Source organism: Chaetomium strumarium (genome assembly GCF_033439665.1).
Source record: "Chaetomium strumarium strain CBS 333.67 chromosome Unknown B0T15scaffold_1, whole genome shotgun sequence".
In the NCBI taxonomy this organism is placed as follows: domain Eukaryota; kingdom Fungi; phylum Ascomycota; class Sordariomycetes; order Sordariales; family Chaetomiaceae; genus Chaetomium; species Chaetomium strumarium.
Window position 1 is genome coordinate 7,493,132 of NW_026944429.1, and position 27,326 is coordinate 7,520,457.

Genomic DNA, 27,326 nt, shown 5'->3' on the forward strand with positions numbered 1-27,326 from the left:
CCTACATATCATCAGTCATTTGAATTTCGCTCGTTGCCAGTAGTCAATACGCCTTTGGCCTCCAAGGATAATCTCGAGCAGATGGTGGACATTGAATCCTAGGCATTGGAAGCCACAAGCTGAATAAGTCTACAGCTGATACCCGAAATTTCGACGGTGTCGAAATAAATAGCTTATCAGCAACCAAAAGTTTGACTACTAGTACATACACGTGGGTTGGAAGAGGGCTCGTTCAAACCACGGCACTTGTTCATAAGACTGAGACTTTTGATAGGGTAAAATCTAAACCTAACATTCGCGGCGCTACCTAGGAGATGCAAGAGCTATGGCAGATGTAACATATAACAAGAAAAGAAAAGTGAAACGACTGCTACATATAAGAGAATAAGGCAGCAATGAAAGGCCACACAAAAATAGAGAAACGGAAAGGACACAGTCTGCCACGCCACCACCCACCGCCCTGACACCAACCTCAACCCAATGGAAACCCCCCCACCAAAACCTTTCGATCCTTCCTTCAAGAAAGTCGGTACCGATCCCGTCACCTCACAACAACCTGCGCAGCATCACCGCCCTTCCGTTTCTCCACCTTCCCCAACCGCTTGGTGACCAACCTCAGCGCCTTACCAGCGACTTTCAAGCTCAACCCGGAATCGACCCTCTTCACCTTCTCCTCGGCCGCACTGCCTCTCACACCGACATTCACCGAGATCGGGAAAGTAGCGGCCTTCTTCTTCGTCTTCCTCCCCTTGGTCCCTTCTTCAACACTCTCCTCCTCCACATCATTGGGAACGGGAGGAATGCCGATACCCCTGGCCGCCAAAACGGCCATGTGCCCACGCACAGTGGGATTCTGCAGCAGTTCCTCCAGCCGCAGACTCACTTCCTGCTGCTGCTCGGCAGGGAAGAGGTACGCAAGCTGCGCTAGGGCAACGATGTCGCCCCCAAGAGAAAAGAAGGAGGTGTCCAGGTCTACGCCCTCCATCGTTGCGGTCGACGTCTCTTCGGGTGTGGTCGTGTGCAAGACACCCTGCCAGGCGGTGCGCACCGTCCTCTCCAAGCCACTACGCTGCGCCGGTGACAAGTGCGCGACATCTTTAGAAGGAAGCTCCGCCTTCTCTCCATCTGCATTGCAGTCATCGAACGGCACCTGCTTAGGAGACCGACACAGCTCAGCAGCCGAGGGCAGCGCCACGTCCGGGTTCGCAGCAAAAAGATGTGCCGCGTCGCAGAGCATGTCCAGCGCGCGCTCCCCAAAGTCCCTCGGAACGGCGCCGCCCGCCGCAAAGCTCAGCATGACCTCGTACATATTCTCCCCCTCCTTCCCAACAGACTGCGAGAAGACAGACAAGTCGGCAAAGTCCTCCTGCGCGGCAGACACACACTGCACCTTGTACTCGGCCTCACCCAACCGCATGGAGACTTGGTCCAGACGATCAACGTTCTGGTGCTGCACGGTCGACGAGAAGTAGGTCCAGCGCGGCCAGGTGGTGCAGTGCCTTATGATCTCGCGGAACCCTAACACCTCGTGCGACATGTTGGCGACCTGCTGGTCCTGCACCTGGCGCAGCAGGTGGCGGGCCGTGGCCGTGTTGCTGCCGAGCTGCACGCGCACGGGCACCAGATTGAGGCAAGGGCCGATCATGTTGCCGACCCCCTCGACGGCGGCGTTGCGCCCGCTGATGGTGTGCCCGAACACGACGTCGGCGCTGGCCGAGATCTGCGCGAGCACGTACGCCCAGGCGGCCTTGACGACTGTCGCGGTCGTGATGTGGCCCGACTCGACCGGCGGCAGGAAGACCGTCTTCTTCAAAGTGACAGTTGCCTTGGAGGCGGTGGTGCGGTAATTCGGCCCGCTGCGGCGAACGATCTCGGTCATGGACGAGCCCGCAAGGAGCTGCTTCCAGTGCTGGTAGTGCTCCGACGTCAGGGCCCCCGCCGACGCCCTCAAATAATTGGCGAACGAGGGCGCGGGAGGCACCGTCTCGCCGCGGTACGCCGTCTGCAGCGCGTCCAGGATCTTGGGGAAGCACACGCCGTCGTACTGGGCATGCGAGATGCGCAGCAGGATGCGATGGCGCGCGCTGCGGCGCTGCTTGACCACGGTGAACTCGACAAACGGCTCGCTCAGCTGCGGCCTGTCTTCTTCACCACCACCACCACCAGTTCCAGGCTTGTACTCGTCGACCGACCCGTCCACCTCAACGACGCGGAACGCAGGCCTGAGCGTGCGCAGGACGACCTGCAGGAAGCGGCCGCCCGAGGGCACGAAAACGGTGCGCAGGATGTCGAGCCCCTGCACGAGCCGGAAGCACGCGCGCTTGAGCTGGGCGACGTCCAGGGGCCCCTCGCCGTCCAGGGCGAAATGGTTCAGCATCCAGCGCGACTCGAGCAGGGCGCCCGCGACGGCGAGGGATTGGAAGTCGGTCGCGGGCAGCACGTCGGCGATGCCGCCGCGGAAGACGCACACCTGCGGCACAATGCTGGTCTGCAGGAAGGCGTCGACGTTAGAGGCCGCGAGCAGCGAGAAGCGTTCATACGAGTCGCGCCGTGTGGGCTGACTGTTTGTCGTCGTCGTCATCTTCTCGCGCTTGGCTAGCTCGCCCACGGCATGCATGTTAGCGGTGGCGCGCATCCGGGCGACCATGTCGTCGAAGCACGGGTGGCGGAACACGTCGGCGACGGTGAGCTGCAGACCGAGGTCCCTGGCGTCGCCGACAAGTTTCATGGCGGCGATGCTGTCGCCGCCGAGATCGAAGAAGCTGTCCTGCCCGCCGATCGCATCCTCGGGTTGGTTGAGCAGCGCGCTCCACAGGCCAAGCAGGATCTTCTCGTGCGGACTCTGCATGGGTGTTTCGAAGGCAGACAGGGCGGGAGAAGAGACCTCCGGAGACGAGTCCATGTTCCGCAGCGTCGTCGGGCTCAGTGGATCGCTTTCGCTAAGCAGCTTGTCGAGCACCTCGTCCTTCTCCTCGGCTGCCGGCGTACCGTCAAGTTCTGCGTCAAGCTCTGCCACAGACTGCGAGGGCCGGTTGATGAATGCGTCGAGGACGCGCGCCATGGTGCGGGCGACCTCCTGGGCCTGGTCATCGCTGATGTGGTCGGACCAGTACCGGAACACCACGCCTTCGCTGGACTTTGACGTCTCAATATTCACCGTGATGGCGTACTGCAGGTCGTCTGGTTAGCAAAACCGTCACCACCGTGATCACCCATCATCGCGCCACTGCTTACCTCACTGGGATCATGACCCTCCTCCATCTCAAACTCCACACCCTCATCCTCTCCCTCCCTCTTCTTCCCCTCATTCGTACTATGACTCTGGGTCGAAATACTGGTGTTATACAACACCTTCTTGCCACCCAGACCCAACTCATGCTGCACCCTCGCCAGACTGACATGCTGAAACGGCAAACTCTGCAAATGCTGGTCCTGCGCCTTTCGGAACACCTCCTCCAGCTTAGTACTACTAGGACCACTCAGAATCTGCACCCGGCAGACCAGCATGTTGATCAGCGTGCCCACGACCTCACCGATCTCCTGAACGGGCGCGTCACGGCCGGCCGTCAGGTAGCCGAAACAGACGTCGTCGCGGCCCGTGTACCTGCGCAAGACCAAGCCCCAGGCGGCGTGCATGATGTTGGCCATCGTAACGTGGGTCTGCTCCGACAGGCGGCGCAACTCAGCGAACTGGAACTGACTGAACGGCAGTGCCGTGGAGCACAGTTTCCTTTCTTCTGTCAAGGACCCAGAAGTGATGGTGGTGGTGGTAGGGGTGAGGAGTTTGGGGAAGTAGCACGGCTGGAGACCCTCCAACTGGCGTATCCAGTACCTTGTGCCCTCTTCGGCGGAAAGCGTGTGGATGTATCGGACATACTCGCTGTACAGAGGCCCGGGACTGGGGTCGAGCGTGCCCTGGTACGCGGTGGCAAGCTCCTGCAGAATGATGGCCAGGGAGCCGCCGTCGATGGCGGCATGGTTGACCTCCAGCTTGATCAGGGTCTGACCCGTGCGGGTCGTGCAGATGGCGAGGCGGTGCGGGAGCTGCGGCTGTTTACTACTAGTAGTACTACCAGTAGTATTGTCCCCCTCCTGGAGGAGAGTCACCTGGCCGAGTCTGGCCATGGCTTCCCCGTCGTCGCGGCTCTGGAGCAGGACAGCCCCGCACGGGGCTTTCCGCAGCACGACTTGGTCAAACACGCCGCCGCGGCGCACGCTCTCAATGAACACGGTCCGCAGCGCCGCATGGCGGTCCACCACCTTCTGCCAGGCGCGCGCGATCCGCTCGGCATCGAGGCGGTAGCGCGGGTTGGTATGCCGGACGCGGTAGAGGGCGTGGAAGAGGTAGGCGCTCGGGTTGCGCAGCTGGCTGATCAGCATGCCCTCCTGGACCGGCGTGCACGGGTAGATGTCCTCGACCTGGGCGGAGAGCGAGCCCTGGATACCGGCACACGGAAGGGCGATCCTGGTGAGACTGTGTAGGCCGTCGTATGTCAGCGGCCGCAGCAGCGGGTAGTCGCTCAGGGTTGGCTCCTCGGGCTGGTGCATTAGCGCCTGAACCATCTGCTCGAGCGTGGTCTTGCAGTTGCTGATCCACCGCCGGACATCGTTGGCTCGGCTCAGGCTGCTGTGGTACACGAAGCTGAACTGCAGCCTGCCGTTGACGACGATGGCCGAGATCTCAAACAGTGCCAGTCTGCGCGTCTCGGGACCGACATCAGCGAGGCTGTCGGACTCGTCGAGCTCGAAGTGCCGGATCAGCGAGTCGCCCTGCTCGTGGCGTTCACCATTCTGCACGACGCCGCCGCCGAGATAGTTGAACAGCACCTCCATCGGTGACCGGGCCGGGTCGGGCGCGCTGCCGAGGTACTTGTGGGCGAAGTAGGGCCTGCCGTGGTCCGGAATGCTGCGGCGGATGTCCTTGGTCCGGCGCAGCGTGTCGAGGGCGTCGCCAGTATTGTCTGAAGGGATAACCAGCGGACAGATGGAGGTGAACCAGCCGACCGTTTGAGACAGGTCCGCTTGCGAACCGGCCGGGGCCTCGCGCCCGTGGTTCTCGATGTGCAGCGTCGGCAGACTCCGGTCGCGGAAGGTGCGTGCAAAGGCGTGGGCGACCGCCGCGAGGAACAGTTCGATAGGCTCCGACCGGAACGCCCTGTGGCAGTCCACGAGAGCTTGCTTGGTCACGTCCTCGCCGAGGCTGAACGTCTCGGTCACGGTCTTGCAATACGTGAGCGGCCCCTGTGCGCCCCAGTAGTCCAGGTTGGGCGCGGTCTCCTCGAACGGCAGCAGAGCCTTCGGGTCGACTACCCTTGTGTGGGCAGCCTGCAAAGCGCACCACGACCGGAAGGATAGAGGCGAGTCTGCCGCGAGGGAGCCGTTCTCGAGCGTGTCGTCCAGGTCCCGCACAATGATGCGCCAGGACACCATGTCGATGCAGAGGTGGTGGGCGACCATAGAGATGACGATCTGGTCTTGATCGGCCAGTTCGAACAGGTCGACGCGGAACACGGGGCCGTGTTCAATGGACAGGCTGGTCTGTGCCGCTGCCACGGTGGTCGTCATCTCGTCGCGAGAGCTCAGACGATGCTCGAGACAGCCGTAGGTCGAAGGGCTCATCTAATAGGAAGTCTGGTCAGTTTCAAGCGAGCAAAGTAAGCATGGAAACTGGTGAGGAATCTACCTTGGCAATCCGCTGTCTCCAAGTCCCGTCCTGCGTGCGGACAAAGCGGGCACGAAGCATAGAATGACGCTTGACAATCGCCTCGACAGCCCGCTTGATGGTGTCCATGGCAACACGGCGGACGCTGAGTGTGAAGCTCTGATTGAAACGGGCGTCGCCATCGTAACCGGTGGCTGAGTTCAGATACAAGCTCTGAATCGGGGACAGCGCGAACGGCTCCTCAGTTTCCTGGTCGTCGTGCACCGCAGTCTCGGTCGATGACGGCACTACCTTGGCGAGCTCGGCAAGGTGGGCGAGCGACTTGGACCGGAGCACGTCCTGGATGGACAGCTTGATCTGTGCGTTGCGCGCCCGGGACACGACGCCCATTGCCGTGATGCTGTCTCCGCCTGCCATGTCGGTCAGTTTCACGTAACCAACTGGAGAAAGATGGAGCAGGGTCAAAGATCATCTTACCAAGACTCAAGAACTGCTGGCTGAGCCGGACACGGCCAACAGGGACATTCAACTCCTTCGCCCAGATCTCCCTCAGCTCTTTGACAAGCCCCGTGGCGTGGATCTCGTCCTCGGCTTCCTCCTGGGCGCCAAAGCCCAGACTGGTCGCAATGCGCTGGTACGCCGCATCGTCCAGCGCCTCAACCCACCGCGCCACTCGCCTCCGATCCAGCTTGCCCGACACCACAACCGGCATGCTGCGGAGCACAATCCACGCGGCGGGGACCATGTAGTGCGGCAGGGCATCAGCCAGCCGCGCCCTGATCGCGGCCACGTCCGCGCGGGCCTGGACGAGCTGCTCGGGCGGCCCGTCCAGCACGCAGCACCCATCGTCGCCGTTGCCAGCCGTGATGCTGCTGCTTTCCTCACTCACACCCGCCAGCGTGACCACACCGACCAACTGCTTCCTGCACGGCCCCAGCTTGGGCTGCACCACCAGCCCCAACCGCACCCTGCCATCCGCCGACAACCGGCTCTCAATCTCCCCGAGCTCGAGCCGCTGGCCATTGACTTTCACCTGGCCGTCCCGGCGGCCCAGGTACTCGAGCGTACCGTCGGGCCGGTACCGCACCAGATCGCCCGTGCGATACACCCTCGTGGGCGGCGGGCCGCAGGCAGCGCTCAAATCGTCCCTCGCCCACCCGGGGTTCTCCACAAACACCCTCCTGGTCTTCTCCTCGTCATTCAAATACCCCCTGGCAACAAGCGGTCCACTAATCGCCAGCTCCCCAACAGCCCCGACCGGTGCCAGCCTCTCATTACAGTCTTCCCTAGCCTCCACCACCCACGCCCGAGCACAGGGCGTGGCCCGTCCAATGACACTCGGATCCCTCTCCCTGGACAAGTCCGGGTTAACCAACGCCAAAACACTGGTCTCGGTCGGGCCATAGCCATTCATCAACTCCACGCTATCAGCCCAGCGAGCGACCGTCTCGGCCACGACCGCCTCGCCACCGCACACCAGCGTCTTGAGCGTCCCACAGACTTGGCTCGGGTCCAGCAGACTAGTATTCGCCACCGACGGGGTGAGGAAAGCCCACGTCGCGCGCAAGCGTGCCATGGCAGCCCCCAGATCGTGGAGGCGCTCGTGCTCGGTCGGGACACACACCGTCCCTCCCAAGGTCAGGGGCGTCAAGGTTTCCATGAGCGCCACGTCAAAGGTCAGCGAGGCAAAGTGGAAGGCGCGTGAGGACGAGGTCAGGTGGGTGGCGGCTGCGTAGGCGCGCGACGAGGAGCAGAAGTCGCGGTGGCGCACGACCACCCCTTTGGGCGGGCCCGTGCTGCCGGAGGTGAAGAGCACGTAGGCTGTGTTGGTCGGGTCTGTTGTGGGTCCACCACCACCACCACCACCAGGGACTTGTTGGGAGTCAGGGCAAGGGAGGAGGGTGCGGATCATGGCGCCATCTACCGCTACACCGGCGATGCCGGAGCCAGAGAAGCGGGCGGCGTGGTCAGGGCTGCAGACCACGAGGGGAACTGGCCCGATGGACTGCAGGATTTCCCTCTGCCGTGACACCGGGTGGGCCGGGTCGAGGGGCACAAAGGCGCCGCCAGCGAGGAGGATGGCTAGCAGGACCACCATGGCCCAGGCCGAGCGGTCGAGACAGACCGGCACGAGCGTCTCGCGACGCACGCCGAGACTCTGCAGGTGGGCCGCCAGCCGCGAGGCGTAATCGGAGACCTCGCCGTACGTCAGCTCAGCGTCCCACGCGCAGATGGCTGCTCTATCAGGGTAGGCGGCCGCCTGGTCGAGGAAGAGACGGTGGATGCACGAGTGCACGGCCGCTTCGATGCCTCCTTCTTCGTCCGTGGCGGCGAGGCGGTTCCATCGCGCGATGAGCGCCTGGTCCTCCGGGCTGAGCACGCGGATGTCGGCCAGCGTGGCGTCTTTATGGTCCTTCTGGCTGGACCGGTCGGCCAGCCGCTTGAGAACGGCCTCGAACTGCGAGACCAGCCGCTTGCTGTGCCATACAGAAAGCACCTTTTCATTGTAGTGGAAGGTGGCCTCTATGGCGCCCGTGTCGGCAACGCTGCATTCCAGCACGAGCGGGTGGGTGAAGAAGCTGTCGGTCGTGGATCCGCCCTGGAAATCCCAGTCGGCCTCCTCCTCCTCTTCCTTCGTATGCTGAACAGGCGACGCGGCCTGGATGACGAGGAGGTTCTGGAACTCACAGGCCGCCGCGCAGTCGGCGTTGAGTCTCTTGATGTGCTGCAAGCCCAGGTGCTGGTGCGGGACGACGCGGCTGGCCAGGGCGTGCAGGCGGTGCAGGAAGTCGGCGAGGCGCATGTCGCGGAACGGCTGGACCCTCGTCGGGACCGTGGCGAAGGTCGGCCCGGCCATCTCGGCCACGCCGGGCACGTCGTCGATGTTGCGCCCGGCCAGCGTTTCGCCGAACACGACGTCGTCCGTGCCCGTGTAGGCGGCCAGGACTATGGCCCATGCCGCGCGGACCAGCGTCGGGACGGTGATGTCGGCGAGGATGCCGCTTCGGTGGATTTGGACGGTGCGCGTCTCGGATCGGAAGACGGGCGTCTCGCTCTCGTTGGCAACGGATGACGGGAGCTGCGGGAAATGGGAGATGGAAGACGCGCCGGTCAGCGACTCGGTCCAGAACTTCTCCGACGCGGCCGTGTCCCGCTGTCTCAGGTAGCGGATGAAGTTGGCGTAGGGAGCGCGGACGGCCGGGGTATAGACGCTGCTGTGGTACACGTCCTGGACCCGTCTCGCGAGCAGGCGCAGGCTCCACCCGTCGTAGAGCGCGTGGTGGATGGCCCAGACAAACGTCCGCCCTTCCTCGCCATCAACGATGGCATATCTCGTGAGAATTCCGCCATTCTGCGACCCCAGCGCCTTCCCCCTTTCTACTGCCTCCTCCACGGTTGGATCCGTGCACCACTCGATCGGCTTGGAAGCAACCACAACCTGCAAGAAGCCAGCCGCGGCAGTGTGCACGATGCGGGTGCGCAGCGTGTCCGTCTCGTCCACGACCGCCTGCCACGCGGCCTTGAAGCGGTCCATGTCAACATCCGCGGACAGCTTCAGCGTGTTCACCGACACATAGGCGCCGGCCTGTTTATTTGCCAGCGCCACCAGCCCCTCCTGCAGCGGACTGCAGGGGTACATATCCAGGATCTTCTCAAGGTCACCACCGAACCCGCACTGCGCGGCAACCTCCTGCACGAGGCCCTCCCGCCCCTTCGCAGGGAGCAAGTCGAAAGGCCTCACATCACCGTGACGAGCCCGCTCCTCCTCCGAGGGAGCCTTCCCACCGGCTGCAGCAGCAGCAGCGGCCATATCCTCCAAAAGAGGCTTCTCAAACACGTCTAGCACCGACAAGGCAATCTTATGCGCCCTCGCGGCACCAACAAGCCGCATGGCCGTCAACGAGTCGCCGCCAAGACGGAAGAAGCTGTCCCCGCGGCCCATCGACCCGGGAGACAGGCCCAGAACAGACTCCCACAGGCTCTGCAACCGCTTCTCCATCTCACTTGTCGGTGCGGCAACGGCACCACCCTTGGTCCTACTATTCCCCCCTTTGGTATGAGAAGAAGAAGAGAGGCGATAGCGCGCCACGGTGTCAGGGCTAGCCTCCTCCTCGAGCGCGTGGCGCAGTCGGCGGCGGTCAAGCTTGCCTGCGCTGGTCCAGGGCATGGCGCTCACGGGGACGAAGAGGGTCGGGACCATGTACGATGGCAGATGTGACGCGAGATGGGCTTCCAAGGCACGCGAGAGCTCGTGGAGCGGTTCCGTCATGGGTAGCAGAGAGAATCTTGTCGGGCTGTGGCTACCAGTAGTAGTGGGCACGGTGAAGAACACGGCCAGACACTTGGCTGCGGCACGACCTTTATTAGTGCGGATAATAGGCGGCGACACGACCTCGACGGCAGACTGTGTCGTGTCCTTCTTGATGTTGTTGTCCGGTAGGCCGCCGCGGACGTGGAACTCGATCTCGCCCAGCTCGATGCGCCGGCCGTTGAGCTTGACCTGCGTGTCCTTCCGCGCAATGTACGAGACCGACCCGTCGGAATTGTATCGCACCAGGTCGCCCGTGCGGTACATCTTGACATTGTCGTCGTTGCGAACCCACATGGACGCGGGGAAGGCCGGGTGCCTCGTCCACGCCGGAGATTGGATGAAGGCCTTGGCGGTCTGTTCGGCGTTGTTGAGATACCCCCTGGCGACGAGCCGGCCCTCGACGACCAGCTCACCCACGGCCCCGATGGGAGCCAGCCGGTCCGGCGAGTGCGGATCAACAACCCACACGCGGCCGCCCACCGCATTCCCGATGGTCGCCCGGTCGCGGTTGCATACCCGGCCGGACTCGTCCACCTTCGTGCTTGTGGTCGCCACAACGGAGCACTCGGTCGGCCCGTACGCATTCACCAGGGCGCATCGTGTGGTGGCCCAGCGCTCGATATGCCCGGCCGCCATGGCCTCGCCTCCCGTAACCAGCGTCTTGAGACAGGGCACGCTCTCGGGCCGGACGGTGCCGGCGACGGAGGGGGTGAGCAGCGTCCAGGTGACGCGCATGGTGCGGATGGCGGCGGCCACGTCGTTGAGGCGGTCCTCGTCCGACGGCACGCACACGCAGCCGCCGACCAGCAGGCACGAGAAGGTCTCCATGACGCTGGCGTCGAACGTGTACGAGGCGAACTGCAGCACGCGCGAGTCCGGGCGCATGAACATGGCTGCCGCGTGGGCCGTCGCGCCCGTGCAGAAGGCGCCGTGTTCGATCACCGTGCCCTTGGGCTTGCCGGTCGTGCCGGACGTGAAGATGACGTATGCCGGGTTAGAGGGTGTGGCCCTCGAGACGAAGGGGGTTGTGTCCATGATACTGTTGTCGAGAGCCGCGACGGACTGGCGGCTGACGACGATAGCCCGGCCAATGCCGACAATCTTCTCCATCCTGGCCTTGTACGCCGCAGAGCAGAGCACCGTCGTAGCACCCACATCTCGTATCAGCTGCTCCAGCCGGCTGTCGGGATGGGCCGGGTCGAGGCTGACAAAGGCGCCGCCGGCCTTGAGGACAGCCAGCTGCGCGACGACGGTCCACGCCGACTTCTCAAAGCACAGCGGGACAAACACCTCGGGCCGCACACCGCCGACGGCCATCAGATGGCGCGCCAGCGCCGTGGCAGTCCGGTCCAGCTCGCGGTAGGTAAACTGCGCGTCCCATCCGCACACAGCGGGCGTGTCGGTCGGGCGGGTGCGCGCGTGCTCGGAGATAACCTCGTGCAGACACCGCTCGACGCGGGGCAGCGGCTCGAAGGCGGCATTCCACGCGCAAATTTGTTTGATGCCAGCGCTGCCGAGCAGATCCAGCTCCCCGACGGTGCGGTCGTCGCGCGCGTCGGCGACCAGATCGCGCACGGCCTGCGCAAAGGTGGCCGCCACGTGGCGGATGTGTGCGTCCGAGACGGTGTTGCGCCAGTAGCTGAAGTGGATCTCCACGGTCCTGTTGGTGGCCTCGACGTTGACGGCGACGGCGTACTCGCTCGGATCTTCGGCGCTCACCACCTTGTACGCCAACTCTTGCTGTTGCTGAGTCTGAGTCTGAGCCTTCTGCTCCTCAGCGCGCTTCTGGTACGTAAAAGCGGTATTGAACAACCCCGACCCCGACACCCTCGCTGAGGCTAAGTTCAGCTCGTGCTGCATCTCAGCAAGCGAGCAAGCCTGGTGCTCCATGGCGCCCGCGATATCGGTCCGCAGCGTGTCCAGCGCCTCGCCGATCTCCGTGTCGGCGGCCAGCGGGAGGCGGCAGACCAGCATGTTGATGAAGGCGCCCACGGCCCGCTCGATGTGTGGCACGGGCACGTCTCGGCCCGACGACAGGTAGCCGAACAGCACCTCGTCGGCACCCGTGTATGCGCGGACAACCAGCGCCCAGACGAACTGCAGCAGGGTCGACTGCGTGATGCCTGCGTTGACGCAGTACTCGTTGATTTGGGGGACGTTGTCGTCGAGCGAGATGGCGTAGGAGCCCAGCGATGCTGGGAGGTCGTCGACCGCGCCGTCGGTGAGGGAGGGGAAGAGGCACGGCTCGGCGCCGCCGAGGTAGGCTTTCCAGTAGCGCACGCTCTCGCTGCGCGGTTGCGATTGGATGTGAGCGATGTAGTCGCGGTATGCCGGCGCCGGATGGCTGACTGCGCCCCGGGTGTAGGCGTCAGCCAGATCGTTGAGCAGGATGGGCGCCGAGGAGCCGTCGCAGATCGCGTGGCTGATCTCCAGCTGGCACACCACACCGCTGCCCCTAAGCTTGCAGAGTGACAGTCGATGCGGGGGTTTCTTGTCGTTGTAGTTGAGGGGCTCGAGACCCTGGAGCTTGCGCACCGCCTGCTCTTCGTCGCCGTCGTCCTCCTCCTCGCCATCACCCAACACCGTGATCCTCCCCGGGGCATTTCGGAGAACAACCTGGTCCATCAGCCCCTCGTCACCTACGGTATCGACAAAGATCGTCCTTAGAGTGGAATGGCGGCCGACAACAGCCTGCCAGGCATCACACAAACGCTGCACATCAACCTCGGTACCCGCGAGAGCGTCCGCCCGGAAAACAGCCTTGTAGGCGTACTTCTCGGGCTCGCGCAGCTGGCTCAGCAGCAGGCCGCGCTGCATGGGCGAGCACGGGTAGACGTCCTCGACGTTCTGGATCGGCACGCCAACGTCGCGGAGCCGCTGGTCGAGGTTCTCGAGCCCGTAGTAGGACAGCGGCAGCAACGGGAACGCGCTCAGCGTCTTTTTTGTGGAGCGGTGCTGCATCAGCCTCTGCGGAGCTCCTTGCAGCAGGGAGCGGCACTCCCGCACCCAACGCAAGATGGCGTCCTGGTGCTTCATGTGCTTGTTGTACGCGAACGACAGCCGCATCTTGCCGCCCACCACGAGAGCTGACACGTCGATGAGGGCCAGACGGGGCACGTCCTTGCCGATGTCGGAGGTCGTGTTGACGCCCTGGCCGACGCTGTCGTCGTCAAAGGGGCGCAGGTACGTGTCGGTCCGCGTCAGCTGCTGCATCTGCCCGAGGTAGTTGAAGGCGACCTCGACCGGCCAGCGGTGGTCGTACTCCTCGCGCCCCTGGGACGTGAGCAGCCGGTAGGCAAAGTACGGCCGGCCCTTGCCCGCCAGGCGCCGACGGTAGTCCTTCACCCACCGCACGGCGCTGACTATATCGTCATCTGCAACTCAGTTTAGCACAACCTCCCGCCTTGAGAGCCTTTTCGCGGAGAGAGAACCTACCAGAGTACGACTCATCCGGCAGATGCACGGGGTACAGTGTCGTGAACCACCCAACCGTGCGCGACAGATCCATGGACCCATCCCACACCTCCCGCCCATGGCCCTCGTTGTAAATGGTCGGCACCCCTCGCCTCCCAGACGACGCATTGCGGTACGACAGCAGCAGCGCTGCCAGCAGCACGTCCAGCACGTCCGTCTCCAGCCGGGCGTGGCACTCCGGGCCCAGCAGCGCTGCCGTCGTGTCACAGTCCAGCTCGATCCCCTCCGTAGCAGGGGCCACATCCCCATGGACGTTCGGCACGCCCTCCATGCCCCAGTACCGCAAGTCCGCGTCGGCCGTCTCATGGTGCGGGAGCAGCGCCCTCCCGTTCCGCTCCGCCTGCGCCTGGTCCGACTGCTTGCGGCTCCAGGCCTGGAAGGACAGCGATGTACTCCTCGGTCTGACCTTCCCTGTGGCGAAGAAGTCCTCCAGGTCTTGCAGGACAATCCCCCACGACACGACGTCTATGACGAGGTGGTGGACGGTGATGAAGACATAGACCTCCCCTTCCTCCCCTTCCTCCTCCTTCTTCTTTCCGACGACGAACCAGTCCGCAGCCAGCAGCGGGCCCCTGTGGATATCCAGCGCCCGCTGCGAGGCCTGGATGCGCTTCTCCATCCGGGACAGACTGCCGATGGCGTGCGCCTTGAAGCGGTACGACGAGCGCACGTCCGGCGTGATGCGCTGCCGCCAGCCGCCGGTGCCGTCGCGCCGGAAGCGGGCGCGCAGCATCGAGTGTGTCTCGGCCAGCGCCTGCAGGGCGCGCTGGAAGGTGTCTGCGCTCACACCACGCTTGCTCTTGGCGGCATCAGAGAGGCGGAGCAGCACGCTCTGGTTAAACTGCATCTGTGTATCTGGTGACGGTTCGCTGGGCCGCATGAGCTGGAAGTACAGCTGCTGGATCGGCGACGGGTCGAACTCGTAATGGTCCTCCTGGTCTCCGGTGCTGGATTGTTGACGTTGTTGAAGATGTTGTTGTTGCTGGGTTTGGGGCACGTCGGCCTTGAGCGCGAGATCGGCGACGGATTTTGCGCCGATGATGTCGGGCACGCTGACGCGGATGTTCTGGGCGCGACAGCGCGCCATGACCTGCATGGCTGTGATGCTGTCGCCTCCGAGGTGCAGGAAGGAGATGTTGCGGGTGATTCGCGAGGGGGGAATGTTTAGGACCTGGCTCCAGATGGATTTGAGCTGTTCGTCGACGGAGAGGTCTTGTGCCCGGGCTGTGTGGGTGTCGGCGGCCTGTGCTTCCGAGTAGGCCGCGTTGATCGTGTCAAGTGTGTCCTCGGTCAGGTCCTCGACAAACCTGGCCACGCCGTTGCGGTCCAGCTTTCCGGACGGCAGCAGCGGGATCGAGCGGAGCACAAGCCAGGTCGACGGAACCATGTATGCCGGCAGCTTCTCGCGCAGCCGCTCCTGGATCTTCTCGAGCGAGGAAGACGCCTCCGCCGTCGCCACCCACTCAAACCTGGCCGCATTCCCTTCTGCAGCCACTGCCCGCAGCGAGAGCACCGCCACCAAACGCTTGACGCAGGGCCCCGTCCGTGGCAGCACGACCACGGCATGGCGCACCGCCTCGTCGGCCGACAAGTGGTGCACGATCTCATCCAGCTCCAACCGCTGCCCGTTCAGCTTGGCCTGCGAGGCGTCTCGCCGCCCCACATAGACCATCTCGCCCGAGACATCGTCGCACACGCGCACGAGGTCGCCGGTCTTGTACATGCTTCGCGGCTTTCCGTCCCGCACGTCCGGATAGCGCAGGTCTGCGTCCAGCGCCCAGCGCGGGTTCTCGATGAACACCTCGCGGGTCTTGGCCTCGTTCCCGAGATAGCCCGTCGACAGCGTCGGGCCCTCGACGAGCAACTCGCCCACCGACCCGAGCGGCACCAGGCGGTGGTGGTTGTGCGGGTCGACGATCCAGCAGCGCCCGAGCCCGCGGCCCAGGTTGGCCGGGTTCGACGAGCGGCGCACGCGCGGGTTGACGGTCGCCACGACGGCGCACTCGCTCGGCCCGTACGCGTTGACCAGGTGGTCCACGCGGTCGGCCCAGGCGTCGACGTGGCTCTGGGCCATGGCCTCGCCGCCGAGGATGAGCGTCTTGAGCTGGGGCACGTCGGCCGGGTCCAGCACGCGCGCAAAGGACGGCGTCAGCAGGGCCATGGTCACGCCCATCTGCTCCATGGCGGCCGCAATGTTGCCGTTGGTGCGGTCCTCGTCGCGCGGGACGCAGACCGTGCCGCCCATCATGAGCGTGGTCAGGATCTCGACCAGGGAGGCGTCGAACGTGTAGGAGGCAAACTGCAGGAAGCGGAAGGGCGGCGTCATGTGCATGGCTGGGCCGTGGGCGGCGGCGCCGGAGCAGAAGGCCGTGTGGGAGACTGGGAGAGAGCTGGGTTAGCATGGTTTCGTGTCTCCTAGGGGGTGTTCTGCCAACTGTGGGGGATTACGATATGGGAGCGACGGGCATGGAGAGAGCTGGATTTGACTTCAAATGCCAGAGAACTGAAAAACGAAAATAGAGAGTTGTCATGTTGGCAATATCATGCGGCGCTAGGGTAAGAGAATCGGCGTTGCAACCCATCAATTGCTCAAGTGTGGACGAGCCAAGAGATGAAGCAACCCGCCTCGATCCAGATGCAGCTGCTGGGACAAAACTCCAAGTGTGATCAGGGATTCTATCGTCCGAGTTTCTTGAATTTGGATGGTGAAAGCCACGCGAGTCCGACTAGCGCATCACATTCTCTTTTCGAGCTCGCGATTCTGCAGTCATGGTCCGCCAGTCGCTCTTGCATCTGCAAGTTGCAGGAGCCGTCGTGAACCTCATGGTGAGATTATAAAAGACCATGCTCACGTGACAGTGCAGGGGCCATATTTGCACAACACGATGTTGGAGTGCAGCTAGGAAAGCACAAAGGGAAAAGGGGCGAAGAGAGATGAATCTTACCAATGGTTCCTTTCGGCTTGCCTGTGGTTCCCGACGTGAATATCACATATGCCGGGTCGCTCGGGAGGCACTCTGTTTGTGATCATCAATTCCGTCAGTAAGTGTTATTCTTCCAGTCCTTTCTCGAGTGGAGCGTCTCTGACAACAATTTCCAGGGACCAAGGGGAAAGTAAACAAAACAAAATGAAAATGCCAACTCACCATCCACACCAAGGTCTTCCAACACAACCGCCTCCTTCTCACCCACAAGCTGTTCAAGCCTCCCCTTATCAACTGGCACCACCCTCCCCACCACCTGGGCACAAAGCCCCTCATACCTCGGCGAGCACAGCACCACCCCATCTTTACAGCCACAATCCGCGACAATCTCCCGGAGTCTTGCCACAGGGTGCGCCGGATCGAGCGGCACAAAGGCCGCCCCGGCCTTGAGAATGGCCAGCATGGCCACGACGGCAAAGATTGATTTTTCGACGCAGAAGGGCACATATTGTTGTTGGAACCTGCCCCCTCTTGACTCTGAGGCTGCGCGACCGACGCCCTTAGAGACAAGGTCGCGCGCGAGTGCCGAGGAAAGGCACTCCAGATCCCGGGGGGAGAGGGTACCGTCCCACCCGAGGACTGCAATCTCGTCGCTGCCGCGGCGGCGGGAGAGTGAGTCGGAGATCAGGTCGTGCACGCGCCGCTCGATGGTTGGGGTCGGGGTCTGGTTCCACTTGTGCAGCGTGGCCTTGTCGGATGGGGTTAGGAGGTCGATTTCTCCTACTACTAGACTGTTGGAGGAGGAGGGGGAGGCGAGGCGGGTGAGGAGCGTCTCGAATTGCGCCAGCATGCGGGTCACCTGCCATGGCGGGATGACGGCCGGGTCGAAGAAGGCGCGGAGCTGGATCTCTTCTTCTCGTCCTCCGGTCTTTATCTTGTTGGTGCTGGTGTTGGCTCTGTTGACGGTGCAAGTGACATTAAGCGGATAGCTGAAGAACTCGGCGCCCTGCCGTCCCCCGTCTCCCACCATCTTCCCCCACAGACTACCCTCCGGAACCTCATCATCCGCCACATCGACGGCGAGCAAATTCCGGAAATTGCACGCCCTCGCCGCAGCGGGAGACAGACCCCTGATCCTCTGCAACCCGCAGAACTGGTGCGGAATGACGTCGTTCAGCTGGTCCTGCACGTCAGCCAACATGCGCTCCACACTCGCGGCACGATCGATGCGGACCCGTCGCGGTACGGAAGCCAGTGTCGGCCCCACGAGATCTTCGATCCCGGCGAGCGCGACGTCCCGCCCGTTGAGGATCTCGCCAAAGACAATGTCGTCCGACGAAGCGTAGATGGACACCACCAGCGCCCAAGCCGCGCGCAGATAGGATGCCAGCGTCAGGTTGGTGTCGCGCGGTCGCGCGAAGCGGATGGGCCGCGAGACTTGGCTGGTTGCCTGCACGCGGTAGCCCGGGTGTGGGAGGTGCGAGGGGAAGTGCTGCGCTGCTGCTGTGGTGGTGGTGCCGGCGTCGTCGTCGGAGAGTTTGGCGGTCCAGAAGGCGTCCGATGCGGCGAGGTCGAGGTTGGAGAGGTGCTCGACAAAGCGCGAGTAGTGCGGCACGGGCGCCATGATGGTGGCCTCCTCCTCCTCCTGCTCGAGGTGGCGGTACCGCGCCTCGACACGCGCCAGCAGTGTTGGCAAGCTCCAGCCGTCGTAGAGCGCGTGGTGAGCTGTCCAGGCGAATGTTGGGTGGCTATGCTCGCCGATGATAGTGTAGCGGGACAGGATGCCGCCGTCGTGCGGGGGCAGGTGGCGATGGCTTGGGGAGGAAAGGTCGTCGTGGGATTTTGCGGTCTCCCAGGGGATCGCGCCGCGGACGACGACTTGCAGGAAGCCGAGGCCCTCGACGAAGACGATGCGCGTGCGCAGGACGGCCTCGGTGTCGACGACGTCCTGCCAGGCGCGCTTGAACCGCGTCAGGTCGGTGCCCGCGGGCAGCTCCCAGAAGTTGACAGCGACATAAGCGCCGGGCTGCCGCTGCGAGGCGGCCACAAGTCCGGCCTGCAGCGGGGTGCACGGGTAGATGTCTTCAATGGCAGCAAGGTCGACGCGGCAGATGGACGCGACGTGTGACTGCAGCTCCGGCAGGGGCATTGCACCTTTACCCTTAAGCAGGGAGAACGGCTCCGTTGGGCCAGGGAACGGTTCGTTTTGGCCGTCGACAGGGGCAAAGTCAGCCTTTTCACCCTCAGCCAGCGCGGCCATATCGGAAAGCGTCGGCGACTGGAAGATGCTGGCCACAGTCAGGACCACCCCCTCCCTGCGCGCCGCCGCAACCAGGCGCATGGCCCCAACCGAGTCGCCGCCGTGGCGGAAGAAGCTGTCGTCGGCGCTGATAGCTTCGGGCGCCACCTGCAGCACCAACGCCCACAGAGCCTGCAAGCGCTTCTCCATTTCGGTCTCGGGCGCGCGGCCACTCGACGCCTGGGCGCCCAGCCGATAGTCTGTCACGCCGCCGTCGGACAGGGCCCCGGCCAGTGTGCGCAGGCGGCGGCGGTCCAGCTTGCCCGACGACGTGAGCGGCATTCTGGAGACGGGCAGGAACAGGCTGGGCACCATGTACGAGGCCAGCTTGGCAGAGACCGCGGCGACGATGGTCTGCGCGAGGGAGCGGAAGGCGTCGTCGACGGGCAAAATCCGGACCACCTCGTTCACCTCCTGGGAAGAGGAAGAAAGCGGAGGAGCAACGCAGACAAACACCGCCAGCGCCTTGGCCTGGCCCACGGTCACCAACTCCACCGATGACTGGGCCGTGACCGGCAAGCTGCTCTTGACGTGGTGCTCAATCTCGCCCAACTCGATCCTCTGCCCGTGCAGCTTGACCTGGGTATCCTTCCTGCCCAGATACACCAGCGAGCCATCCGAGTTGTACCGCACGAGATCGCCCGTCTTGTACATCCTCCGGGCGCCCCTCTCGGCATGGCGCGGATCCAGCACCGCCCATCGCGGCATCTCAATAAAGCTCTTGGCCGTCTCCTCCGGCCGGCCCAGATAGCCGCGCGCCAGGATGGGGCCCTCAATCAACAACTCGCCCACGCACCCGATTGGCACCAGCCGGTTGTGGTTAGCCGGGTCAACCACCCACGAGACACTCCCCACGCTAGTGCCGATATTCGCCACATCCCCGCGCGAATCGAGATGCAGCTTGTGCGTGGCATTGATAGAGCACTCGCTCGGGCCGTACTGGTTATGCAGGGGCACGGCCCCGCCCCAGACATCCAGCACCTCACGGGTGAGGGCCTCCCCGCCGACGGCCATGCCCCGGATGGAGGGGACCTGGTCCGGCCGCAGCAGGGCCGCCACCGTCGGGGTGAGATCCATGAAGTTGGCGTCCAGTCGGGCTATGGCGCCCGGCAGGTCGCCCAGCCGGTCGGCGTCCGAGGGCACACACACGCACCCGCCGTGGATGAGCGTCGTGAACATCTCCTCGAGCGAGTTGTCGAACGTGTGCGCCGCAAACTGCAGGAAGCGCGTGTGTGGTCCCAGGCCCAGGGCAGCGCCGTGTGCCAGCGCGCTGGAGACGAGCGCTTGGTGGCAGAGGATGACCCCCTTGGGTTTGCCCGTGCTGCCGGAGGTGAACATGATGAAGGCCGCGTTGTCGGGGGTTACGCCGGAGTGGATCTCTCCTGCTCCTTCCACTTGTTCAAGTTGTGAGAGCAGCCCCGGCCCGACAGCAACCACATCCGGCACCATCCCCCTGAACAGACCCGCCCTCCCCTCAGAAGTAACAACCACCTTCGCGCCAGCATCACGCACCTTCCCCTCCAGCGCCTCCGCCGGGTGTGTAGCATCCAGGGGCACCACGCCGCCCCCGGCCTTCAACACCGCCAGCATCGCAACAGTCGTCCAAGCCGACTTATCAAAGCACACGGGGACCAACACCTCGGGACCGACCCCAAAGTCCCTCCTCAAATACCTCGCCAGTCGATTCGACAGGTCATCCATCTCGGCATACGTAAAGTCCGCATCCCACCCACGGATCGCCTGCGCCTGCGGCCGGACACGCACCTGCCTCTCGACCATGCGATGCACACATTCGGCCGTCGCGGCGGGGAGGTGGGCGTTCCAGGCCCAGATGCGCTCTTTGCTGGCCGGGTGCACCAGGTCCAGACCGTCCTGCTGCGCGTCGATGATGTTGGTCAGGGCTTGGACGAATGTGGCCGCGACGTGTTGGGCGTGGGCCGGGGTGATGTGGTCGGTCCAGTAATCGACGTCGATGAGGGCTGTTGTTATACCGCCTTCGTCGGCCATCATCTCGATGTTCAGGCTGATGGGATACTCGGTTGGGTCGTGGATTGGGGTCAGATCCTCGCACATGATGATCGACCCTTCGGCAGTGGAAGTCGTTGTCTTGGGCTTTGCTTCCTGCCGGCGGTAGGAGATGCACGTATTGAACAGCGCCATCCCGCCCGGCATGTTCAGCGCGTGCTGCACCTCGGCCAGCGACGCCTGCGCGTGGGGCATGCAGGCCAGCTGGTCGTGCTGCACAGATTCCAAGAGCCGGAGCAGCGAGAGCTGGTTGCCGCCGTTGTCGTCAGGTAGACTTAGCTGCACCCGCTGCGTGGCCATGTTGATAAACGGGCCGACGGCGTCCTCCGACCCTTCGACGCGCGCGCCGTCGCGGCCCGACACCAGATAGCCGAAGCAGACGTCGGCCGTGCCTGTGTAGCACGCGAGCGTCAGCGCCCAGGCCGCGTGGAAGGCGTTGGGCAGTGTGAACCCGCGCAGCGCGCAGAAGGCTTGCAGGGCGGCCAGCTGCGGGAAGTCGACGCGCAGCGAGCACAGCTGTTTTGCGTTCTGCTGCTCCGGGTCCGGGCGGAGGGGGATGCCGTCGTTGAGCACGGGGAAGTGGCACGGCTCGAGGCCCGCTAGATGGTCCCTCCAGAAGGCCACGTCGGCCGCGGCGTCGCGCTGCTGCAGGCTGGCCACGAAGGGGCTGAACAGCGGCCGGGGCTGCCGCGCGAGTGACCCGTCGTAGGCCCGGCCCAGGTCGCGCAGGAGGATGTCCATGGACGCGCCGTCCATGACCGCGTGGCTCATCTCGAGCACGCAGAAGACGCGGCTGTTGGTGTTGCCGGGGTCGTGGAAGACGGAGAGGCGGTGCTGGGGGGCGCCGTCGCGATACGGCATCGGCTCGAGAGCGTTGAGCAGTCTATGCATCTCCTCTTCTCCCCCGGGACACTCGCGGACTAACACGGGGGGCTCGACATCCTTCAGTACCACCTGGTCGTAGCTCCCGGCCCTCGCCGGGCTGATGGCATCCACAAAAACAGTGCGCAGCAGCGCGTGGTGGCGCACAACCTCCCTCCACGCTTGCACAACCCGCTGCGCACCCACTCCCGCTTGACTCTTGTCGTTCCGCTTGACCTCAAACGCCCGCCGCACCGCGTAGAAGGCACCGTCCTTAGTCCGGCTGAGCAACAAGCCCTGCTGGATCGGCGAAGCGGGATACACGTCCTCAACAGCCGCCCACCCCTTCTTCCCACCGCCCAGCACCAAATCAGACAACCTCTCCCTCTCAAACGAATCTAAATCCCTCTGGGTCAGTTCCGGCATCAAAAACAAATCACTCACCGTCAGTCTACTACCCTCCCCCACCATAGCAGGCAACACCGCTGCCGCCTCCCTCAACACGCCCTCACAATTCCTCACCCAACTCCGTATCCCCTCCTGGCGGCGCATGTGCCTGTTCCACGCAAACCCGAACCGCACCACCCCGCCCTGCACCACCACGGCCGAGATCTCAAACAGGCTGAAGCGCGGGCAGTGGGCGCCAAAGTCGGCCGTCCCGCTGCCCACGTGTGCTTCCCCGGCCATGAGCGCGCCCTCGGCCGGTTGGAGGAGCGCGTCGTGGCGCTCGAGCTGCTGGTAGCGGCCTAGGAAGTTGAAGGATACCTCCATGTCGCGGTGGGTGTCTTTCCAGTTTTGTGTGGTGGTGGTAGTGGTAGGAGTGGTAGTAGGGTGGTGGAAGCGTGCTGCGAAGTAAGGGCGGCCGTTCCCTGGTACGCGACGGCGGAGGTCTTTTACTGCTATGAGTACCTCTTCAAATCGGGAAGAAGAAGCGGGAGAGGAGGAGGAGGAGGGGAGGGCGATAGGCAGGAGGGTAGTGAACCACCCCACCGTCCTGGCAATATCAACCTCCTCCTCCCCCGAAGAAGAAGGCGGTTCCCGCCCATGCCCTTCATTAAACACCGCCGGCGGCAACCGATCCGGAAACGTCAGCCGGAAGGAATGGATCAGTGCCGCAAGCAGGAGCTCGACCGTCTCTGTGCGGAACGGGGTGTGGCAAGCAGTGAGCAGCGCGTGGCTGACGTCCGGGGGGAGTTCGAACCCCTGGCAGACCACGTCGCCGTACACGTTGGACTGGGGGTGCTCCATCCCCCAGTAAGCGAGCCGGGCCGGGGGGATGTCGGCTGAGGCCGGGAGGACGCTGGTCAGGGGTGTGCTGCTGGTGGAGGAGATCTGCAGGGCTGTCCACCGCCGGAAGGGGAGGGATCGGTGCGGGAGGTTGGGAGTTCCTGATGGGTGGGAGAGGATCTCTTCGAGTTCCTCGAGGATGACGCGCCATGAGACCAGGTCGATGACCAGGTGATGCGCCGTCATAAACAAAATCTGCTGCTGCTGGTCTTGCATGCCGTCGAAGAGCTCTGCGGCAAACAGCGGACCGTGCCGCACATTGAGACAGCCCTGGGCACTGGCAATACCAGCATCCACGTCGCCACGGGTTACAGTACTGTGGGCCCGGAAGCGGTACGACGACTCGATGTCGGCGGTAATGCGCTGCTGCCACGGCCCGTCCGTGCCGCTCGGCTGGAAACGCGCGCGGAGCATGGCGTGGCGGCGCACGACCACCCGGACAGCCTCGCGCACGGCGGCCGCCTCGACGCGGCGGGCCAGGCGCAGGCAGAAGCTCTGGTTGAAGTGTGCGTCGTCACCCTCAGCCGCGCCGCGGATGTCGAAGTGGTACTGCTGGATCGGGGAGAGGTCGAACGGAGTGTCCCCATCCTCGTCGTCGTCCTGCTGTTCTTCTCTGTCTTTGTCTTTGTCTTGTTCTTGTTGCCGGGCCACCGCCGCCAGCTGGCGCAACGACTTGGCCTTGAGCACCTCCTGCACGGTCAGGTGGAGGCGCGCCTTCTTCTTGGCGTGGCTGGCGCAGGCCATGGCCGAGATGGAGTCGCCGCCCAGGTGGAGGAAGCTGTGCTCGTCGCGGCTGATCTGGTCCGCGGGGAGGTTCAGCACCAGGCTCCAGATGTCGCGGAGCTTGGCTTCCTTCTCCGTCAGCGGGTCTTTTCCATCCTCGGCCTCGGCCTTCTCGGTGGAGCGGTGTCCCATGAGGATTTGCTGGCACTCCTCGGCGCTGAGGACGCTTTCGACCCATGTCGCAACGGTCTTGCGATCCATCTTCCGCGAGGACAGCATCGGGATGGACTCCACGCACAGCCACGTCGACGGCACCATGTACGCAGGGAGGCGTGCGCCTAGCCGTGTGCGGATGCTCTGCACGATGGGCTCTGTCAGAGACGGATTTGCCGTCAGCTTCAGCGCCGCAGGTCCGGATTGAGAAGTCTGCGACGCGACGGAGGCGTCCGAGAGCGAAAGCACGGTAATCAGCCGCTTTGCGAGCGGGCCTTGTTTCGGAAGCAGCACCATAGCATGCTGCACGCTCTCGTCCACGGCCAGATGGTGCTCGATCTCACCAAGCTCGATCCGCTGGCCGTGCAGCTTGACCTGCGTGTCCTTCCTTCCGACGTAGCTCAAGGCCCCCGCGGCCGAGTTGTACCGTGCGAGGTCGCCCGTCTTGTAGAAGCGACGGTGGCCGGCAGTTGTAGGTGGTGGCAGGGCATATCGCGCCCAGGCCGGGTCGAAGATGAAACTCTCCTCCGTCTTGCCGGGGTCGTTGAGATACCCCCGGGCCAGACTCGGCCCCTCGAGCAGCATCTCGCCCACACAGCCCACAGGGATCAAGCGGTTGTGGTCGGCCGGGTCAACAAGCCACACCCTCACACCGCACGGCAGCCCAATATCGGTAGGCTCGCTGTCGGGCCCCATCCGAGGATTACACACGGCCGCGACCGAGCTCTCGGCGGGGCCATACCCATTGACGAGCTCAATATGCGACCACGTAGCCACATGCGCGGAGCTCATGGCCTCGCCGGCCAGCACCAGCCTCCGCAGGCCGGGCACGCTGGCCGGAGTCAGAAAATTCACAAACGACGGCGTCAGCACGGCGTGGTCGACCGCCATGCGCGCCATGGCCCCCGCGAGGTCGTTGAGCCGCTCGTGCTCGCTGGGGATGCACACGCTGGCGCCCACCATCAGCGGGGTGAGGATCTCGACCAGGCTGGCGTCGAAGGTGTGCGCCGCGAACTGCAGCACCCGGCACGTGCTGTCGATGCGCAGGGCCGGTGCGTGGGACCGCGCGCTGGAGCAGAAGGCCCGGTGCTCGATTACGGTGCCCTGGGTTGCAATGTCAACAAAAGGTTTTTCCAGGCAGTAAGCATATGGTCCATGGAGGCGATAACGTACCTTGGGCTTGCCGGTGGATCCGGAGGTGAAGATCACATACGCCGCGTTGGTGCTGGATGCAGAACGCTTACTCTCCAGAATCTCTGTCTCTGGCTGATCATCATCGACCACGGTGCTGTCATCGAGGGGCAGCACCGTGTCAACAACGCCATCAACCTTCTCCACGAGGTGACTCGAGCAGAGCACGATCCTCGCCCCGACAGACTCGCACAGACCGCGTAGCCTCTCCACGGGGTGCGACGGATCCAGCGGCACGAAGGCACCGCCCGCCTTAAGCACCGCGAGCATGGCGACGACAGTCCATTTCTAAGATCCATCCCAAGTTAAGTCAGTCTCCCATTTCCCATATTCAAAGGGTATGTAGTACGAGTAGGTAGAAACAAAATATTCTTACGGATTTCTCAAAACACAAGGGAACCAAAACCTCCGGCCCAATCCCAAACTGCTGCTGGGCTAGCCTCCCCGCCAGCCTACCCGCAAGGGAGTCCAGCTCGCGGTAGGTAAGCGACCCGTCCCATGCGCACACGGCCTCCTTGCCGGGCGTCTCACGCGCGCGGGCGGCAATGACCTCGTGCACGCACGCCTCGACGGGCTGCATGTCGGGGCAGGCGGCGGCATTCCATGTGCAGACTTGCTCACGGTTGGCGGGGCTCATGGTATTGAGATTGAGCGTGTTTAGGGTTAGGGCGTCCTGGTATTCAGAGGCGAGGAGGACAGAGGACATGATCTCCGCCAGCGTAGACGCAACCAGGCTGGCTTGTGTGGTTGACATGCCTAGATTGGTGGTGCTCCATTCTATAGAGAGGGTTATGTTGGTTGGGGTGGTGGTTGCTACCAGCCGGAGGCTGTGGTGTTTCTGTTTCAGGGGTTAGTTACTGGGTTAACGCTAACAAGGGAAGAAAGTAAACAGCACTTTAGTTGCAGAGGGAGGGTTAGGGTTGGATGCAATCCCTCCCTCCCTAGCCATCCCGAAAAGGGGTACTTAGCAAGGGATAGATGGGAACACAAGAAAACGAAATGAGGTCATACCGGGTCCAATGCACGACAGCCCATGGCCGCCAGTGTCTCGCTAACGCCTGGCCCACCACCACCACTCCGCAGCACGACGATCGCTGTGTCGAACAGCTGCTGCTGCTGCTGCGAGTGATCGCTCTGACTCGGAATCATCATCAGCTTGGGTGGAACCGGCCCGGCCACTTGCTTCAGCTGGGCCAGCTCCGCGGTCGTGCGGCGCACTAGCCCAGCCACGGACGCGTTGTCATCAAGCAGAAAACGCGCCACAACAGCCGCCGCAGTCGGCTCATTCTTGTTCTTGTCGTCGCCGTGGCAGAGATGCTCAGCAAAACTGAAGCTTACGTCGTCCTGTCCCGTGTAGCACCGCAGCAGGAGCGCCCAGGCGGTACGGAGCAAAGCGCCGAATTTCTCCGGGTCGGTGGCCGACAGCGCCGTGAGTTCATCCGCGTGTTCATGTTCGATCGGCACCGGGACCGAGAAGACCTGTTGTTGTTGTCCCGAGCCGCCGGGTGCACGACTGAACCGTGGGAACCGGCAGGGCGTCAGGCCCCGCAGGTAGGTTGCCCAGTCGCTGATCGCTGCAGTCGAAGTCATGATGATTTTCTTTGATTGGGTTGGGGTGGGACTGCCGGTGAGGACGCGTACGGCAAGGCAAGTGTGAAGACGATATTAAGGTTAAAGTAAATAATATGTTGTGGTATGTGAGATCGGCGGGTGATGAATGCAGGGTTCAAACATACAACGGCACCAGATGATGCAGCGTAGAGTGTGCGGTGTGTGTTCAGCAAACTGAAACACTGAACCTCTCACTCACAAAGGTTGGTGGTGAGAGAGAGAGCAAGAAGCAAGAGCCACAGATGGGTGATTGTGGGACGGTCGATGATTCTGCGAGTCGTCCACTATAGCTCTCACGCATGCACTCACTATGCTAACGAGCTCATGCACAAAATCTCAACTTGAACCGGGGTCTCATCTCCTGATCAAGTTATACGAGGGATCGTTCCAGACCTCTTCCTCGGCCCTTCCATTCTTCGGCCTCCCGAGTCATTCGTCTTGTTCTGCCCCCCCTCCTTCCCCCTTGCTCCCCATCGGGGTCGCCCCTTCCAGGTCTAATTTCCCAGCTGAAAGAGTAAGGTAAGAGAACAGCCGGTTAGCTGCAGTCGCAGCATAGGGTGACATCACTGGGGCGAGAAAGCGAAATAGAAAAAACAGAAAAGCCTGACGTGATGAAAGTCGGTTGAAATTTTTTCATGTCATGGACTCATGGCCAGACCCAGTTCTGAGACAGGTTGTGTGACTTGTGTCCAAAAATACCTCCTGGCGCGGCTGGATAAACACGGCGCACCAGATTCACCAGAT

General features: G+C 63.3%; 1 protein-coding gene across 1 annotated transcript; it reads right to left on the reverse strand.

Annotated features, from left to right (window-relative positions):
- Nucleotides 1-113: 113 nt before the first annotated feature.
- Nucleotides 114-26,561, reverse strand: B0T15DRAFT_549417 (non-ribosomal peptide synthetase; the record flags this gene model as incomplete). Its single annotated transcript, XM_062870218.1, has 10 exons — nt 114-3,169; nt 3,235-5,619; nt 5,684-6,072; nt 6,140-13,348; nt 13,410-15,827; nt 16,394-16,465; nt 16,595-24,884; nt 24,954-25,259; nt 25,348-25,809; nt 25,983-26,561. 10 exons carry the CDS (start codon nt 26,559-26,561, stop codon nt 542-544), a joined length of 24,738 nt encoding a protein of 8,245 aa, XP_062727471.1. The 3' UTR covers nt 114-541.
- Nucleotides 26,562-27,326: the final 765 nt, after the last annotated feature.